The sequence below is a fragment of the Macaca nemestrina genome, chromosome 6, assembly GCF_043159975.1.
Source record: "Macaca nemestrina isolate mMacNem1 chromosome 6, mMacNem.hap1, whole genome shotgun sequence".
Lineage (NCBI taxonomy): Eukaryota > Metazoa > Chordata > Mammalia > Primates > Cercopithecidae > Macaca > Macaca nemestrina.
Window position 1 is genome coordinate 98024016 of NC_092130.1, and position 20892 is coordinate 98044907.

General features: G+C 39.0%; 1 protein-coding gene across 1 annotated transcript in view; it reads left to right on the forward strand.

Moving 5' to 3' along the window:
• LOC105475096 (arylsulfatase B) overlaps nucleotides 1–20892 on the forward strand; it is a 193199-nt gene that overhangs the window by 25734 nt on the left and 146573 nt on the right. The window contains exon 4 of the mRNA XM_011730093.3: nucleotides 6990–7197. Within this exon, the coding sequence (XP_011728395.2) occupies nucleotides 6990–7197 (208 nt within the window). The remainder of the gene's footprint in view (nucleotides 1–6989; nucleotides 7198–20892) is intronic.

Genomic DNA, 20892 nt, shown 5'->3' on the forward strand with positions numbered 1-20892 from the left:
ACTTAACAAGGTAAAGTCTTAAGAGAACTGTGTATTATTCTTTGAGGGAGCCACCATTTTACACATAAGCAAACTGGCTTAGAGAAGTTAAGTAACTTGTTCAAGGTCACAAAGCTATTGAGAGTCAGAATCAGAATTTAAACTCATGGTCTCTGACTCCAGACCTCATGTACTTAATCAACCTCCCAAGTTCACAGCTAATATCCAAGACCAGAGATTCTGAGTCCCAGCTCATGATTCATCTTAATGATTTCAGTCCTGACCATATATTAGAATCAGCTGGGAAACTTATAAGAACTACTGATGCCAAATATTGTGATTCATTGCTCTGAGGTTGGACCCAGTCATTGGTGTTTCATTGTTCCTCCTCCCTGGCTCCTACCAGTGATTCTAATGTGCAGTCATCACTGATGCCTGGTGCAGTGAGAGCCATTCTAGGATGGGTCATTCAGGGCATTCCTCTCAAATATGGAGAGGCAAGCAGAAGCCAGCTACCCATTACAGGTTCACAATCTGCTATACCTTAATCATGCAATAATTGTAATCTGCCCACAATACAAATTCATTCCTACTAAAGAACAATAGAATATTATCTCACAGGGTTCCATAACATTAAGCAGATAAGAGAAAGCAACTCGAGTGAAATAATAGATCTTTGTGGGTGGGCTCTCTTAACTAGGGTGGTGGGGAAAGCATGGAACTGACGACAATAGGAAGCCCTAAGAGCTTGCTAGCCATGGAAGGAGTGTTACTAGCATAGCCGCAGTTCATAGGTAACTGGAAATTGCCAGAGGAGAGGATGGTCATTTTCTTGTCGTGTCTGAAACATGCTATAGCAGTATCCAGCATTCCCAGCATCCTCAAAGGAAAATTTCAATCATAGACATAAGTGAATGAAACAATCAATAGTCAAGCTGTAACCCAAGAGTGTTTAAGACAGCTAATACATGTTTACATTTTCAATTCTGTATAAAATGATGCAACTCACCAGTTTGAGGAGCTGCACTTTTCATGATTTTATCCCGATGTTGAATCTAATTCTGGGCTGATTTCTCAGGTACTATATATAGATTGCAGCATAAAGAACTTGTTCTAAGATAAAAATCATTAAAGAAAGGCACATGCAGAATCCACAGACTAACTTAAAATTGTGCCTATTTTAAAAAGCACTTGAGGGGTAAAAGCATTTGGAGGTAGTTCATAACTGAAACACAGTTGCTGATGCTGGACTCAGGAAGGTACTGCTAATCACCATTTCACATGTATTAAGAAGGAATGTCCTTTCTCTTTTTCAGCAGGATAATTCCCCATACTAGTGACACAGACTGGAAGCAACATATTCATAAAATATCTTTCTTTTAAAAACAGTCCCCCCTCAGCCGGGCGCGCTGGCTCACGCCTGTAATCCCAGCACTTTGGGAGGCCGAGGTGGGTGGATCATGAGATCAGGAGTTCGAGACCAGCCTGATCAACATGGTTAAACCCCGTGTCTACTAAAAATACAAAAATTAGCCGGGCGTGGTGGCATGCACCTGTAATCCCAGCTACTCAGGAGGCTGAGGCAGGAGAATCGCTTGAACCCGGGATGCAGAGTTGCGGTGAGCCAAGCTCATGCCACTGAACTCCAGCCTGGGTGACAGAGCAAGATTGTCTCAAGAAAGAAAAACGAAACAAAACACCTCCACCTCAGCACTTTGCAGAATGGAAGCAAATGTTATTTTATACTCCTGATATACTAGAAGCTTCTTAAAGAAAATGTTAATTTCTAGTGGAAGACTCTTACTTTTCTGTGACACAATTTGGAAAAGAAATGTCTTAATTTAGAAGTCAAAGAAAAACAATTTCAAAACCTATCACATGCTTTTTTTCATTTATACTTTAAATTAGGCAAATACACTAAAGAAACAAAAATAAGACTTTCATCCTCACTGAAATAAGTTTTCTTAGCGTGGTGAGGATATTTACAGTATATATCTTAGGAACCATATGGCATAAATAAGAAAGGGAAAAGAGGCCGGGCGCGGTGGCTCAAGCCTGTAATCCCAGCACTTTGGGAGGCCGAGATGGGCGGATCACGAGGTCAGGAGATCGAGACCATCCTGGCTAACCCGGTGAAACCCCGTCTCTACTAAAAATACAAGAAAATTAGCCGGGTGAGGTGGCGGGCGCCTGTAGTCCCAGCTACTTGGAAGGCTGAGGCAGGAGAATGGCGTGAAACCGGCGGGGCGGAGCTTGCAGTGAGCGAGATCGCGCTACTGCACTCCAGCCTGGGGCACAGCAAGACTCCGTCTCAAAAAAAAAAAAAAAAGAAAAAGAAAGGGAAAAGAACCCCCAGTATCTCAAACATGAATATGCTAATAGCTTTAGGTGATAATATCTTGCTTTTATGTAGTACTTAGATATTTAATAATGATATCATGCCTAGGATTTCATTTCACATTCCTAAGACATTGGAAAGGGTTATAGGTAGGGTTGGTGCAAAGGCAGCAACTGTGACAGTTGATCAGAACAGGGGTCTGGACCTAAGAAAAAGCAGGGGAGAGTTCAGGCTCCAGTGATGGCAGCTGCTGGCTTTAGGCTGACAGTGAGCCGAGCTCTGGCTGGCAGGAATGGGAAAATTGACCACAGCTGTTCACAGGCAGGGTCCCAGGACTAGTGGCTGCAGGTGGGGTCCTCACTGTGACTGGAGAACCTTGGAGCCCCAGTTAATTCTTTCCACTAAGCTACCATATAGTATTAAAAACACTACTCTTTCTCTTTTTTCAATTTAAAAATAGTATAGAAATAGTTCAAATTTACCACTGTCGTGGAATAAGTTATAATATTTCATGAATAAAGTTCACCTTCTGAGTGTTGAAACTTTAGTTTTTGTAGTATGGAATGGAAATATCTAAAATGTGCATCAGTCCTGACCTCTTGAAATGGGCTATACTACTGATATGGACTGGTATAGTTTCTTATTTTTAACCCCTCAAGAGTGTCAACTTAAAATAATCAAAAGGATCAGAATCTAGTTTAAAGAGAGTTTATTCAAGTACAGAGTTTAAGGATGGCCTCTTGGGAAGCACAGATTCCAAAGAATGGAAGTCTGTGTTTCAAAGTGTAGAAGTTTGGGATTTCTTACTGTATTAGTCCATTCTCATGCTGTTATAAAGAACTGCCTGAGTTCCACTGGCCCTCCAGTGAGCTGAGGGTTTTTGCAAGAAAAAAAAAAAAAAAAAAAAAAAAAACTGCCTAAGACTGGGTAATTTATAAAGGAAAGAGGTTTAATTGACTCACAATTCCACATGGCTGGGGAGGCCTCAGGAAACTTAACAGTGGTGGTGGAAGGGGAAGCAAACAAGTCCTTCTTCACATGGCAGCAGGAGAGAGAAATGCCAAGCAAAGGGGGGAAAGTGCCTTATAAAACCAGCAGATCTTGTGAGAACTTATTCACTATCACGAGAACAGTATGGGGGTAACCACCCCCATGATTCAATTAACTCCTACTGGGTCCCTCCCATGACACATGGGGATTATGGGAACTACAATTCAAGATGAGATTTGGGTGGGGACACAGACAAACCACATCACTTACATAGACAACGTTTAGGGGAGCTTAAAAGAATGTCAACATCTTTTTGTGTAAGGCTTACTGCATAGTTACAATGCTCTGATTAGTCAAGGTGGTATTTTTCTTTTGGGAAAGGTATGTTTAACATTCCACACTGAAGATGTATCAGTCATGGTGTTTTTTAAGTCGTCTGGTCTGAGTTAGGTACAGGACAATAAAGGAGGTGGTTAATTTATAACAAAGATCTTCAGTAAGAAGGGGAGGAGTCTGGTCTCTGGTCTTTCCTAGTCATTTACAGAACAAGAGCAACAAGGAAGAGAGTTACTCTATAATCTAAGAAACAGAAGTTGCAAACATGCTATGTGACACAGTCTCCAGGACTTAATTTTCCCCTTGACATAATTTAGAGGTTCCTGAAAATTTATATTCTTTTATAAAAGTGATGGTCATATCTTTAGCTACTAAGGAATAATTATGGGAAAGATTTTCAGATTATTTTTTGCCATATTTAACAAAGTAAATAGAATGATTTCCATACTGAATGTTTATAAGAACCTTTAATAATGGTCCCAAAATCTTTTTTTCCCTTGTCATTGTTTCAGGAACTCCCCTGTCCTCCTTCCCAGCCATTGCCTTTAGTAATCAATTGCTGGCTGGGAATCTACTGCCCTCTTTGCCCTTTCTCTCCTTCACCGGGTAGTTGCCATGTTGCTGCCGATGACCTGGGTAAGAACATTTTCTCCTTAAGCTGTGGGCTCCCTCTCTCCCCACTGTATCCCCTACTCCCTGCCACTGTTAAGAGTCCAGATCAAAGTCACAAAATCTGGTGTTTGCACTTGAGGGGGATGGGGCCTCTGTTTCTCACACTCCAGCCTTTTGTTACCAGATGGAGTAGTCAGAAATTCTGATTTTCCCCCCAAATTTTTTTATATAAAAACAGATTGATGTGATATTTCCCGATTTTTGAAAACTTTCTGTGGGCTTCAAATTGTTGTAGCTTTCTGATTTTTAATCCTGTCCCCGTCTGGACCTTGGCTGGTGGCTGGAGTTGGCTCAGTCTAGTGCTGAAGACCCAGCTAGCAGTACCCAGAGCAGACCCATACTGCACTGTCAGGTCAGCGATGCACCTGCACGTTCTTCCTTCCGGACATCGCAGCCGGGAACTTCATCACCCCCAGGCAAGGCGTCTGTTGGGATGTCCTGCACCATGGTCTACACGAACATAGACGCTTCAGCATGACCATGCAGCTGGAGTAGAAGGTGTGTGTGTCGAGGGGAAGCAGAGGCAGAACTGAAATGGTGTCAGAGGTTATAGAATGGACTTTTGGAGTGGGAATTTGGAATGTTTCCCCATGGAAGTAATGGAAGTACGGGTTCTACATTATCATCATTTTCATTTCATCACCTGCCTCCTTAGTTTAATAGATTTTAAAGCAATGACTTTGATATTTAGCAGCTATTTTTAACTTTTTGAGTGTAGGGAAAACGTATTTCTGAGTTCCAAAGACCTGAGCAATAAGTAAACTTTTGGGAAGTCTATTTGAGCTCTATGTATGGATACTCCTTTCTGCATTACAAGGATGTGTAATATAAAATTTAAAGCAACTTGTCAACAGTGAAGAATGAAATACGAGCACCCCCCCAAAGTCTGTTTCTAACCATTTTCATTCATTTATGAGATTTAAATGCCTCAGATACTTTAACAGAATTATATGTTTATTTTTGGGTTAAACTAGTTGTTGTCTCTTTGAGGATTTTCAACTCATTAAAGAATTCTGTAGGAGCACTACGAAGAGAATGCCTTCAGAAAGGCTCATTAAAACGCAGAAGCTGACGTGGAATACCACTAATGCTAAATGTTGCAAATTGATGTAAGTGGTAAAATAGAATCCGTGTGTCATACTTCTTAGTTTCAGGAATTAAACTGGTCTTATGTTTGGTCCTGCATCAAAGACTAACAAGGCATGGTGTTCACTTTTTTTCTCATAAAATATATTTTTTAAATATACTAAACCTCTTCTAAAAGATGAGGGCTTATTTTCAGCTAAAGCAAAAAGCTAAAGCATCTATTGGTACACATCCATATCGTAATAGTGGGTTTTTCCAATAGGAAATTGCTCTTCAACTAATGTGGAGTTGGACAAATCACACATATAACCTTTCTAAGCCTCAGTTAACTCATCTGTAAAATTGCTATAACATAGGGTGGTTTCATTAAATGAGAGAGAATATGTAAATTATTATCATACTGTCTAGTATGTAGACAACATTTAATATGTGGTTGCCATTACTGATATTATTATTTGTTTGGATTAGATCCATTGAGGCCGTTCTAGGACGCTGGCTTTTATTTCCAATTTTTTGTCTTGTGTCTTTTGTTATGTTTTTTAATATCTTTATTGAGACAAAATTTACATACCATAAAATACATTCATTTAAAGATACAATTCATTAGTAAATTTTCAGAGTTATGCAGCCATGACCACAATCTAAGTTTAAAACATTTTCATTATCCCCTGAAAAAAACCTTGTACCTGTTAGCAATCACTCACCATTCCTCTCCCCGACAATTTCCTACAGCCCCAGGCAACCACTCTCTGTATCTATAGATTTGCCTATATTTCTGGACATTTCATGTAAATGAAATTGTATAATATGAGGACTTTTATGATTGATTCATTTCACTTAGTATAATGTTTTCAAGGTTTATCTATGTTGTAGTATATAAGAATACTTTATTTTATTTATTGCTGTATGTTGCTGAAAATATACCATATTTTGTTTTTCCATTCATCAATTGATAGATGTTTGTGTTGTTTCTACTCTTTGGCTATTATGAATAATGTTGCAATGAACATTCATGCAAGTTTTTGGGTGGATGTATGCTTTGATTTCTCTAGGAATGGAAATACTGCGTCATATGGTAACTCTATGTTTTGCAATTTCAGGAACTGCCAAAATGTTACTTCAAAGTGGCTATGTGTGCCATTTTACATTCCTGCTAGTAATGAGTGACAGTTCCAATTTCTCCATATCCTCAACAATACTTGTTCTTTTCCATTTTTAAATTATCACCATCCTAGCAGATGTGAAGTGTTACCTCATTGTGGTTTTAATTTGCATCTTAATAATGACTGATGATGTTGACTGTCTTTACATGTGTTTATTGCCTTTGTATATCCTCTCTGGAGAAATTGCTATTCAGATTCTTTGCCCATTTTGTAGTTGAGTTGTCTTTTTTCATTGAGTTGTAAGGGTTCTTTATATATTTTGGAGATGAGTCCCTTATCATATATGTGATTCACAAATATTTTCAATCCTTTCTGTAGGTTGCCTTGATATTATTTTTATTAATGCATAAATCTGAACTGTCTTATCCTTCTATATTAAATGCTTCCATGTCCTCTTAACTGATTTGCACAAACTTTCTTTCCAGCCTCTGTTTCTCTACCTTGCTCTCCAGTCTGTGCATGAGCCCCTTCAGGTCCCTGAGGAATACCTAAAGCCATATGACTTTATCCAAGACAAGAACAGGCATCACTATGCAGGAATGGTGTCCCTTATGGATGAAGCAGTAGGAAATGTCACTGCAGCCTTAAAAAGCAGTGGGCTCTGGAACAACACGGTGTTCATCTTTTCTACAGGTAAGTCTGTTAATAGGAAATCATCTCTTGGCAAAGAGATGATATTCGATAGGTGGAATGAAGACAAATTGGAGCAGTTAGCATTGCCTTATTTAAATAAATGCAAACTGCAATAGTGGAGACATGATAATAGTGGATGGAAAGATGGATCTAAGGAAAAGGAGTGATGGGCTTCCCCCTTTCCCTCAGATATCAAAATATTCTGGGGCTGTGGCTTGAAAACACATGTTCACTAACTGAGTACGTATGAGTGGATATCACTCATATACAGGGCTGCTGGGTAGTGAATCCCTAGAGTGGCTTGTTCCCAGCTCTCTCTACAACCCAGACATCTTCTATGGCCACAACTCCTGCCAACTAGAAGGGTCTCTGTATCATTGCAAAGAGACAGATTGTGACATTATGAAGACAGATAAATAATGGAGCCATCTAAATCTACGCAAGTGTCTCCAAGTTTAGATTTTTTTTTTTTGTATTAAAATTGTTTTGGGGGCCAGACACGGTGGCTCATGCCTGTAATCCCAGCACTTTGTGAGACCGTGGTGGGTGGATCACCTGAGGTCAGGGGTTCGAGACCAGCCTGACCAATATGGTGAAACCCCATCTCTACTAAAAATACAAAAATTAGCCAGGTGTGGTGGTGAGTGCCTATAGTCCCAGCTACTTAGGAGGCTGAGACAGGAGAACTGCTTGAACCCAGGCGATAGAGGTTGCAGTGAGCCGAAACTGTGCCACTGCACTCCAGCCTAGGCAATAGAGCGAGACTCTGTCTCAAAAAAAAATTTTTTTTCTGACAATAAAAGTTATATATGTTATTGTAGATAAGTTAGAAAAGAAGGGAGACATAAAACTCATAATCTCAAAGATTACTTTTGAAAATCACTTTCATTATGGCAATGCCATTCTGATTCCTAATCTGTTATATATGCAACTTCCCCCTCTTATTAGAAATGGTTTTCTAAAATTTTACTGTGTTGTGCTTTGATTGTAGATCGTCATTTATTCATCATGCTGAGTACTCAGAGAACACTTTCAATCTGAAAATGCAGATCCTTTTGTTATAGGGAATTTTCTTGTATGTTTTATTTTGGAATTGTGTGGCCCTCCATCCCACCTTCCCCTATTTTTTCTGTACAGAACTCCTATTATTTGGTTACTAGGTCAGTCCTCTAATTTTTCTTAGTCTTTTTTTCCCCGTCTCCTGTTTTCTTTATTTTTCTTCTTCTATTTGGGAAATCTTATTGTTTCATAAGCTTTCAATTGAATTTATTTCAACTGCCATGTCTATTAATTACCAGCAACTCTTTTGCCTTTTCTGATAATTCCTTTTTTGTAGAGTTCTGTTTTTAATTTATAGACGTCATAACTTGTTTCCCCAAAGCCTGTGCTCTTAACCATTACTTTTATATGTGTGTTATGTGTGTATATATGTATGTATATATTTTTTTAAAGTTTGCTGATATTGCCAACATTATCTCTCTTCCTTTTGAGTTCTTTTTTTTTTTCAGTTTGTTTATATCTTTGTTCTAGTCTGTCTTTAATGAGAGTGGTTTGGTTTTCTCAAATCCCTAGAGATTCTTGGCTGGAGTCTAACAATTTGATGGAAACTTCAAGTACGAGGTCAGGCTTGTCATCTGGTGAGTTTTACTGTAGAGTAACCATGTAGGGGTGAGGTGACATGTTGAGGAATTCATCTTGGTGTTCTACTCATACTTTTGTGGTTTTGTTGTTTTACGAGTTGTTTTGTTTTGCCTTCAATCAGACATAGTTATTGAATGTGGCATTTGTGGAGCAGTTACTATGTGTGGGACGCAGTTCTAAGTGCTTCCTGCGAATTAGTTCAGTGAATCTTCATGATAATGAATTCTCTGAGAACTATTATTGTCCCATGTTGCAGATGTGAGAACTGAAGCACAAAGAGCATAAGTAACTTGCCCCAGTTCACGCAGCCAGGCAGAGCCTGGCTCCACTACAGTATCCTGCCTCCCAGCTGATGATCTCAGTGGTCTCATAGGATCCCATGATATAGCAGAGCTTTCCATATGGTGTGCTGCAATATTGATCTACTGAGGAGCCTGGGCAGGGCTGGAATAGCATCTACCCTGAGCAGCCTTGTTCACTCACGTGGGTGCTATCCAAATACCATAATTTTCTAAGTATGTCCTGCTGTAAAAAAGGTTAAAATTTGTTTTTCTCCCAAAACTTACCCTTCAGAAAAAAAAAAGGGAGACCTATTTCAATCCTTACACGATCTCTCGGATTCTGGGAGTCATTCTCAATTTAATTTATTTTGAATATCCTGGTATAGCATTTTGATCAGTGCTGGTTTTGAATGCCTAGAGAACTTACTAGAAAGAATCAATTTAAAAAAAGATGCTAGGACATTTAACACGGATGTAGTAAAATTATTCCTGGGAAATGACCTCATTGTTGCAAGAATTGGAAGTCATAAGTTTATAAAACAAGCCTTTGTTCTAGAGATCACAATTATACAATTTCAGAACAAATGATTTTCTGAAGTGAAAGTATATATGGATTAATGTATTGTACCTAGGCTTAAATGTGCTCAGACAGAAGTGAAGATGCTAGTTCTGGAAGACTATATTAAATATCTCCAAGTGGCTTTGGTAATAACATTCCCATCAAGAATGCATAGGAGGCTGGGTTTGGTGGCTCATCCTTGTGATCCCAGCACTTTGGGAGGCCAAGGCAGGCAGATCACTTGAGTTCAGGAGTTCAACACCAGCCTGGGAAACATGGTGAAACCTTGTCTCTACAAAAAATACAAAACTTAGCCAGGTGTGGTGGCATATGCCTGTAGTCCCAGCTACTGGAGGGGCTGAGGCGGGAGGATTGCTTGAGCCCAGGAGGTTGAGGCTGCAGTGAGCTGAGATTGCGCCACTGCACTCCAGCCTGGGTAACAGAGCAAGACCATGTTTCAAAAGAAGGAAAGAAAGACAGAAAGAAGAGTTCATGGGAAGAGGTGGAATACAATTTTTTTCATGATATTAGAGAATGAAAAAATATTTTAAGATAAATATTTCCTTCGTTATATGATTGCAAATATGTATGTATGATAGTTGACTATTTCATAAACATCTATATTTATTCAAGCTGGTAGTAATAATATTTGGAACTTCTCACTGAGAAAATGGGGATCAGCTTAAAATAGGGTTGTCTTATATTTTGATACTGTATTAATAGATATCTTAATCTTGGATCATCTTTGCTTTATTAGGTTAAATCCAACTTGATTGTATGTATTTTTATTATACTGATGAATTCAGTTTGCTAGGGTTTCATTTAGGATATTTGCATCAATTCAGAAGTGAAAGTGGAGTTAGTGGTTTCTTTTTTGTGTCAGGTTTTGTTGTCTTGGTTGTACTCACTTCGTAAAATAGTGTGGTTAGTTTTTCCATTTTTTTCCTGTGCTCTGGAATAGTTTACAGAATGTTGGAAAGATCTTTCTGTTTAGCTGGTCCCTGAAGCCTTTTGTGGAGGCATTTTAAAAATTATTTCCATAGTTTACATTTTTCGCTGAATTATATCTAGGTGTGTGTGTTTAAAATGTTTTGAAATTAATTTTGCCTGAAATATAGTGAGCCCTGGAACTGCATGCTGAGATGATTATTCACTCCAGGAGGTTTTCCTTGTTCACATTTTAGTTTATTGCTTTTGTTCTACTTGATTTATGTCCCAAAAATATCTTTAATTACTATATTGAATCCCTGATTCAGCTTTTCTCTCATCCTTTTCATTTTTTTTGTCATTTTTCTCAGCCTTTGGAACTCTTCTGCATTACCAGTTTAGACACGTTTGCAATTTTAATTCTACACTTTAATATCTCCAATATAGATTATTGTTGATTGTATTTTTAGTTTTTTTGTAGTGCTGTCTCTGTTTCAATCAGTACCCTTTTCTTCCAAGCTTGTTAGTATAGTAGTGACCACTATTTAATAAGCATTAAACCTCAGCATAACCCTGTGAGATAGTAAATGGTTTCTTGATCCCCTTTTACCAATGAAGAAATCGAAACTTCTTTTTGAAAAATAAAATAAAATAATAAAGATAGGATCTTGCTATATTGCCCAGACTGGTCTCAAACTCCTGAGCTCAAGTGATCCTCCCACCTCAGACTCCCAAAGTGCTAGGATTATTGATGTGAGCCGCTTAAAGAAATTAAGTGATTAGCCCAAGGTCACACAGCTAACAACTGAAAAATCCAGAATTCAAACCAAAATCTACTTGAGGTCAAAACCCAATTACCCGAATCAGTTGTCTTTTTGCATCTCATTTTCTTTTACTTTTATATCATCCCACTGTACTGCATTTCTACATTTGTGTTCACAGGACCCATCCTTTTCCTAAACCTTTCTGAATAGAACTTCTCTAAAATCTTTATTTTTATAGGAAGTCATTGCCAGCTAGATGCTCTTCCTTGGAGTATAGTGGTGAAGGATCTGCACACACAGAATGTGTGGCCATCTTGTGGCCTCTAGTCGCTGTTCCCTGGTTGATTCCTTCTGAAATCTGCAGCTTGAGGTCAGGTTGATGCATACACCTCACAGAGTTCCTGGTGGCATATAAGCATTAAGTGTTCTACTCTACTGAACCTGATCCACCTAGTTACAGTTTCTTCTCTTTTGGCACCCTAACTGTTTGACAGGCTAAAAGAACCCCAGACTCTTCCTATCTCCACATTTTCAGGGCTTTATTTTTGGGGATACAGTGTGCCAGTACTGCCAGACCTTCTCTTTTCCGGCCTATTGTCTTCTGGGAGTTGTGATCTCTAAGCACATAGAGAGGTAATAATTCTCCTCTGCTTAAATTAGTGCCGTCCCTTCTCGGGCTGTCTTCCTGCCTCTCTTAAGCTAGGTGGAGGGCTTTGTGTCATGAGGCAAAGCAGGGTGGGCCAGTTCTTGTTTTCTCAGCCCAGCCTCTTTGGTCTTGTAGTTTATGGACATGTCTCCAAGATTCTGGCATTATAAGCTGTCTGTCCATCTTGGTTTCTTATGTTGTGATGGGGTTTCATCTTGTTCTGTGTTTGTTGTTTTAGCAGGGTAGTAGTTCAGAGAAGCAGCACTAGTGGCTGTTACGAAGACACCATTTTTATCTGGATGCTTTTGTCACCATGGCTGATCTTTGTAGCTGCTAAATTCCAGGAACCTGCACAGGAATCTGACCTGGAGTAAAAAGAGTTAAAGTTAGAGCCAACCCTTGAGTAACTAGGTCATAAGTTAAAACTAGGAAAACCGATTCTGCAACCCTGAAGAGAAAACAGTGATTGACCTCAACATCTTAATGCAGCCATTGTATATTTACATTAACTGTTTGTTTGTTTGTTTGTTTTTGAGACGGTGTCTTGCTCTGTCACCCAGGCTGGAGTACAGTAGCACGATCTTGGCTTGCTGCAATCACTGCCTCCCGGGTTCAAGTGATTCTCCTGCCTCGGCCTCCCAAATAGCTGGGATTACAGGCATGCACCACCATGCCCAGCTAATGTTTGTATTTTTAGTAGAGACAAGGTTTCGCCATGTTGGCCAGACTGGTCTCGAACTCCTGACCTCAGATGATCCACCCACCTCAGCCTCTCAGAGTGCTGGGATTACAGTCGTGAGCCACCATGCCCAGCCTATATTAACCCTTACCAGACTAATTAGTTTTACTTACAAGTAGATGAGAGTTTGAATATAATGAGAAACCTAATTTGCATTTCTTTCTCCAGAGACTTTCTGTGTTTATTGACAATTTCATTTCCTGAAGTTGAAATTAATAATGTGCTATAATAATGTAATTATAACCCAAGGACCCGGACTAGCAAATCACAGAGAAGTGATGCATTTTTTCCCACTTCTCTCACTTGACTTCACTTAGCCCTGCACTTCTTTATAAGGATAAGAATACTGGTTGCATTCACATCAATAAATGTTGAGTCCATTAGTACAGGAAACCATGAAAATAATTTGGCTTCTTGGTGTCAGATTATATTTGGTGAAGGCATAGGCAAAGGCATAATTTTTAGATTTTGATGTTTGATAAAGCTAACTTTTAAACATTTCTGTTATAATCTGAGAGAAATCCATGAGGCTTTTCATTCCTTGCCACCTCTACCCATCATCTTAGTGTAGTTATTCTCAGTGCACTGTCTGGGGACCACCTGCAGCAGTAGAGCATTTGTTAAAAATGCAATTTTCAAAGTGATGGCTGCACAACATTGTGAATGTTCTAAATGTCACTGAATTGGATACTTTAAAATGGCTAATTTTATGTTATGTGAATTTCACCACAATCTTAAAAATTCAGTTTGTCAGACTCTATCACAACTCAGCTGAATTAGAAACCCAGGGACCGAGACCCAAAAATCTCCATTTTTAACAGGACTTCAGGTGATTCTTTTGTACACAGAAATTTGAGAACCTCTGAGCTAAGGTAACTCTTATTCAAACTTTGGGAATCTACCTTACAAGGAATATATGTAGTTATTTAAATTTGACCATATTTATGTTTATACATATATCCTCCTCACTAGGAGGAATATATATATGGCAGCTGGAAACCAGCTGGGTTTGAAGTTCAACCTCTCTTAGGTAGTTTTCATTTCAGGTAAATGTACCTATTTCTAGAAATAGACTCTTCAAAAAGCTGATGAGGAAAGCTTAAATTTAATTATTCTGCTTTCCATGTTCTTACTGCATGTAAATCACAACCTTGATTGATTCATGCCATTTTTTCTGAGTGTGTGATTAATACCACTGTTAACAAATGTTGTCTTTCTCATTACACACATACTATTCTGGGTTTGTTTTTTTATTTCTATTTTTTATTTTTATGGGTATCTAGTAGGTATATATATATATATATATTTATGGGGTACATGAGATATTTTGATACAGGCATACAATGCATAATAATCATATCTGGGTAACAGGGATATCTATGCCCTCAAGCATTTATCATTTCTTTGTGTTACAAACATTCTAGTTATACTCTTTTGGTTATTTTTAAATGTACAATAAGTTATTGTTAACTGTAGTCACCCTATTGTATTATTAAATACTAGATCTTATTCATTCTATCTAAGTATAGTTGTGTACCCATTAACCATACCCACTTCCCCCCTACCCTCACCCCACTACCCTTTCCAGCCTCTGGTAACCATCCTTCTATTCTCTGTCTCTATGAGTTCGATTGTTTTAATTTTTAGCTCTTACAAATGAGTGAGAATATGGGGTGTTTGTCTTTCTGTGCTTGGCTTATTTCACTTAATATAGTGACCTCCAGTTCCCTCCATGCTGTTGCACATGTTTGGATCTCATTCTTTTATGTGGCTGAATAGTACTCCATTGTGTATATGTAGCACATTTTCTTTATCCATTCATCTGTTGATGGACAGTTACATTGTTTTCAAATCTTGGCTATTGTGAATAGTGCTGCAATAAAACGTGGCAGTGCAGGTATATCTTTGGTATACTGATTTTCTTTCTTTTGGATAGATACCTAGGAGTGGGATTACTGGATCATATGGTCGTTTTGTTTTTAGTTTTCTGAGGAACCTTCAAACTGTTCTCCATAGTGGCTGTACTAACTTACATTCCCAACACTGTACGAAAGTACCCTTTTCTCCACATCCTCGCCAACATTCGTTATTACCTGTCTTTTGGATAAATGCCATTTTAACTGGAGTGAGATGATATCTCACTGCAGTTTTGATTGGCATTTCTCTGATAGCCGATCATGTTGAGCACCTTTTGTATACCTGTTTGCCATTTATATGTCTTCTTTTAAGAAATGTCTATTCAGATCTTTTGCCCATTTTTAATCAGATTATTATATATTTTTTTCCCATAGAGTTGAGTTCCTTACATAGTCTGGTTATTAGTCCCTTGTCAAATGGCTAGTTTGCAGATATTTTCTTCCATTCCATGGCTTATCTCTTCACTTTGTTGTTCATTTTCTTTACTGTGCAGAAGCTTTTAAACTCAATGGAATCCTATTTGTCCATTTTTGCTTTGGTTACCTGTGCTTGTGGGATATTACACAAGAAGTCTTTGCCCAGTCCAATGTCCTAGAGAGTTTCCCCAATGATTTTTTTTTAGTAGTTTCATAGTTTGGGTTCTTAGACTTAAGTCTTTAATCCATTTTGATTTGATTTTTCTATATGGTGAGAGATAGGGGTCTAGTTTCATTCTTCTGCATATGGATATCCAGTTTTCCCAGCACCATTTATTGAAGAGACTGTCCTTTCTCCAGTGTCTCTTCTTGGTACCTTTGTTGAAAATGAGTTCACTGTAGATGTATGGATTTATTTTTGGGTTCTCTATTCTCTTCGTTTTGTCTAGGTGTCTGTTTTTATGCCAGTGCCATGCTGTTTGGGTTACTGTAACTCTATAGTACAATTTGAAGTCAGGTAATGTGATTCCTACAGTTTTGTTCTTTTTGCTCAGCATAGCTTTGGCTATTCTGGGTCTTTTGTGGTTCCATATAAATTTTAGAATTATTTTTTCTCTTTCTATGAAGAATGTCTTTGGTATTTTGATAGGGATTGCATTGAATCTGTAGATTGCTTTGGGTAGTTCGACATTTTAACAATATTGATTGTTCCAATCATGAACATGAAATATCTTTCCATTACTTTGTGTCTGCTTCAATTTCTTTCATCAATGTTTTACACTTTGCATTGTAGAGATCTTTCACTATTTTGGTTGAGTTTATTCTTAGGTATCTTATTTTATTGGTAGCTATTGTAAATGGGATAACTTTCTTGATTTCTTTTTCAGATTGTTCACTGTTGGCACATAGAAACGTTACTGATTTTTATATGTTACGGATTTTTGTATGTTGATTTTGTATCTTGTAACTTTACTGAATTTGCTTATCAGTCCTAATAAGTTTTTCTCTGGAGCCTCTAGGTTTTACCAAATGTAAAATCATATCATCTGCAAACAAGGATAATTTGACTTCTTTCTTTCCAATCTGGATGCCTTTATTTCTTTCTCTTGTCCTAACTCTAGTTAGGACTTTTTAATTCCAGGTTTTTAAAATCTAAGGATGATACTTCTAATCCTTCTCTGATAGAACATGATCACAGTTTGAGTCCCAATTTTCCTGCCAATGAGCTATATAGAGTCTAGCCTCAGTTTCATTATCTGTTAAACACAAGTTGGTTGACCATTCATTTATTCACTCCATCTTTCATTGCAGATAAAAAGATAACTAGGACATAATTCTCCCTTATGAAACTCACACTCTAGTGAAGTAGACAGGTACATGAATTATTATTATGCAGTGGGAATATTAGGATGAAGCCCAGGGTACTGTTTGCACACAGTAAGAGCCACCTCCCAGAGCCCAGGGTGTGGGGAGACATTCTGAGATGGAAAGGTTGGGAATGGCTTGGCCAGATAAGCAGAGCACAGGCTGGGAGGAGACTGGGCAGCATTCTAGCCTGTGAGAAAGGAACATAAACAAAGACAGGGAGGTCGGAGAGCAGTCCCGGAGAGGGGGGTCTACATTGCTGGAGCCTGGACTGCAAGGTGGAGAGCAGTGAGATGTGAGGCTGGAGAGCATAACCCAGGGGTCCACTCAGAAGGGGCCTGTGCACGTGCAGGGAGGAATTGCGAAGGGTCTCATGGCGACAGTGAGGCACTGGAAAGTTTTAAGCAGGATCAGATTTTCACTTTAGAACTGAAATGGAGGGTGATTGGAAGCAGGCCAACCTTTTAGGAGGCTCTGACAGTAAAGAGGGGAGAGAAGATAAGGAGCACTTGAATAAAGGCAGAGGGAAGTTGGATGGAGATGAGAGGACAGATTTAAGAAATACATAGGAAAGCTTGTACCACTCGATGTTGAGAGCTCTTTTTACCAGGAAAGCTGATGGTTTTGTAATTCTGCCAGTTTTCAGAATGTTGTCAATGCTAATGAAAGCCTTTGATGGCCTCCCATTGACACTGGATACATCTGCAGAGAGCTGGAAAGAGTGAAGCCCATGGCCAGAGTACCCATGTAATCCACATAGCACTAGTGCATCAGAGTGCATAGATTCACAGTACATATGAGACGGAGAGCAGAAGTGGTTTGGTTGTCACAGTGATTTGAGGGTGAAGTTTCCATTTAGTGAACAGGCATCTGCAGTGCTCAGGCCAGTCCTGCAGTGGAGAAGTGACCTGCCTCAGATGTCAGTAGCACCACCATTGAGGGACAGTGACTGGATCCTGTTCAATAACACATTTCTACTCAGATAAATAGAGCAATTTATTGCAGAGTCTAAACTTTTAGCACTTATTATCTGAGTTTTCACAGTATTACATGTAATTTAATATCTCAAATGGAGTTAATAATCTTAACTAATTCCTCTAAATCTTACATCCCTTTTCCCCTGACATATAAGAATTTCATTCAAAACTGATAGTTGGCAAAGAGAGAGCTCATTCAAGGTTTTAAATGTACTTATGCAATTGGCAGACTTGTAAAATATTATAGAAATTCTGTGCCAGGAACAAATGTGCTAGGAAACCAATCTCACTGGGTTCTTCAGACACTTAAATTAATTTCTGACAAAGCTAAGGAAAAGCTGTTACGTGAATAAATCAGAGAGTTTGTCCACACGCTCTTACTCTTTGCAATTATGCATGTATTTGGCACATCTATGGTAGAGGAAAATTACAACCATGCCTCAAAATAATGAGACTTGAATGAACTTTTCCATAGCCACTCATTAATTCATGCCACCTCTTTAGATTTCACCTGTTAATGTCCACACTGAGAGCATGTTGGATCACTTTAAAATTTTATTAGCAATAGGTACTAATTTGTTGATTATTTTATTGAGTGAAAATAATAACCAATACGTTTTACTGAACTGCCACCCTGATTTGGTGTCCCCGGCTGACTTACAAAGCAGAGGTTCCAGGGCTGGGGATGGTAGTCCTACCTCCCCTCTTTGTCTCTGGCTGTTCTCAGGGATGTGTTGCCCTTTGGGTACTCGTGATGCTTCCCATGGGTTAAAGCATGGGCACGTCTCTGCCAGGAAACTCAGGATGGTGGGGAAGCTGGTTGTTTACCTCCATCGCACTTTTTCCAGTGTAGAAACCATGAGTTGGGCCCCAGTGGGGTGGGGGGTGTTGCAGATATGGACGTTCGATTCTCTTACCATCTCCTCAGAGTTTTTCACTTCTCTGTGACCCTGGAAATGGACTCATCCTCATATTTGAGTTCTGGGATATTGCTGGTGATCATCTTGGCCCTTATATTTGTTTTGGTTTTCTGTGGAGAGGAGTGAAGCTAGATTGTGTCTATGCTACCATTTTGGAACTGGAAGTTCCAAAATCAATAACCAATACATTTTGAAACCACTCCCATCCCGCATCAAAGGGTCTTGCATTTGTATTCTCTGAGTTAAACCACTGAATTCACAATCCCAGAGTCTAAGGCAAAAATGCCTCTCAATCTCTGTGTTTATCAGATCTTCAATGTTTTATTATAGTACTTAATATATGCTGTGCTATAATGTCATATTGTTAATATTATGAACTTTTAGCAGGAGAAACATGAAGTAATCATGATTTTCACAATTCTGTGAGAAGAGAGTACTGTGGCCTTTCTATGAGTTTATAATTAATGGAAGATATATCTATATGTATAGCTATCTATTTGTATATATATATTGAACTGAGCATATTTATTGACTAAATTGCAAGAAGCTTTCCAATTTGTTTGGGCTTACTTTAATCTCTTCTTTTGCACTCCATTTTAAAGGTCACATTTAAGATGAATCCATTTCTTATATTTTATGCTCCTCTCAGAACTCACTGGAGCCAAAATTCTCTGTGAGGCAAGAGGTACGTTATGTTAGACAGGCTGCACTGGAGGATGAAGCAAAATGAAAAGTAGATTCTATGTAGAAATAATCACCTGGAAACTACAGTGACAGCAAGAAGAAGGGGCCAAAATAAAATCAGGTTGTCACAAGCTGTTAAAAAAAATGCATTTACTTACATTGCTTCTTATCTGGTATGTGTATCTGCTGCCTCCTACAGTAGTCTAACCAAATATTTAAAGATATAAAATCTACAAAGACATACTAATTATTAATGTGTCTGTGAACTCTGCAAACAAACGTTATTGAATGCATTACTGTTAGGACTCCTATTTGGACAAGCAGCTAGGTGAGCCCTGTGTAAGCATAAAGATCTATGCAGGGCTTTTCAAACTTCAAGATTCCACTGACTAGAGATGCAAAATAAAATCATGAGGGAATTAGTAGGCACCAGTGAGACCTGCAGGCTTTGAGAAATCTCTTGAGGTAAGTGAGAAAGAAGCTTCCTACGTGAGCAGAGGTTCATTTATTTTCATTCAAGTTAAGGGTTAAGGGCAACTTGACATTTTGTATTACACCTATCCCCTCCCCACTCCTCTTTTTTTTTTTTTTTCTCTTAGGAGTTGTAAGGATCTTACGAGATCATCTGATCTTAGAAAGAAATGAAGACCCTGTCCAGGCACGGTGGCTCCCGCCTGTAATCCCAGCACTTTGGGAGGCTGAGGCAGGCAGATCACCTGAGGTCAGGAGTTTGAGACCAGCCTGACCAACATGGCAAAACCATGTCTCTACTAAAAATACAAAAATAACCCAGCATGGTGCCTTGTGCCTGTAATTCCAGCTACGCGGGAGGCTGAGGCAGGAGAATCACTTGAACTCAGGAGATGGAGGTTGCAGTGAGCTGAGATAGCACCACTGCACTCCAGCCTGGGCGATAGAGTGAGAATCCACCAAAAAAAGAAAGAGAGAGACAGGAAGGGATGGAGGGAAAGAGAGAGAGGGAGGGACGGAGGGAAAGAGAGAGAGGGAGGGTTGGAGGGAAAGAGAGAGAGGGAGGGATGGAGGGAAAAGGAGAGAGGGAGGGTTGGAGGGAAAGAGAGAGAGGGAGGGAGGCAGGGGGAGAGAGAGAGAAAGAAAAAGAAAGAGAAAGAGAAAGAAAAGAGAGAAAGAGAAAGAAAGAAAGAAAAAGAAAGAAAGAAAGAGAAAGAAAAGAAAGAGAAAGAAGAGAGAGAGAGAAAGAAAGAGGAGGAAGGGAGAATAGAGGAGGGGAGGGGAGGGAAGGGCAGGAGAGGGGAGGAGAAAGAGGAAAAAAGACCCAGAGAGGGACGTTGGGACTTTTGCAAATACTCAGGAGGCAGATGGCCTGTGTCCAACACTCACCTCTCCTACTGATGTCTATGCAATCTTGAGCAAGATATATAAACTTCCAGTGCCTTATTTTCTTTATCAGCGAAGTGTGGATAAAAATTATAACTACTTGATAGTACTGATGAGATCGCAGCACTTCCTGACACATACTACGTACTTTATTGTTATTAGGTTGTGTGATATAATAATAGCTAAGTGGCTAGAGATGAAACTATTTCTAGCCTTTGGTCTCCAGTTTGCTTTTTGTTTGTTTTTAATGGCTTCTATTTCCTCATGTTTCTCTCATCAGGCTATTTGCTACTACCTATGCTTATTATTCATTCATTCATTCATTCACTTGTTCACTCATCAGCGGCATACCTGCCATGGGCCACGCTCTCTGCTAGGCCCTTGGAAACAGTAGGGAATGAGGCTGACCATGCACAGGACCAAGTGACTTTTTTCCTATTTCAATAGTCTGTTAATGAGCATCAGGAATGTCAAGAATCCTCTTTCTTCTACTGAAGATGGTT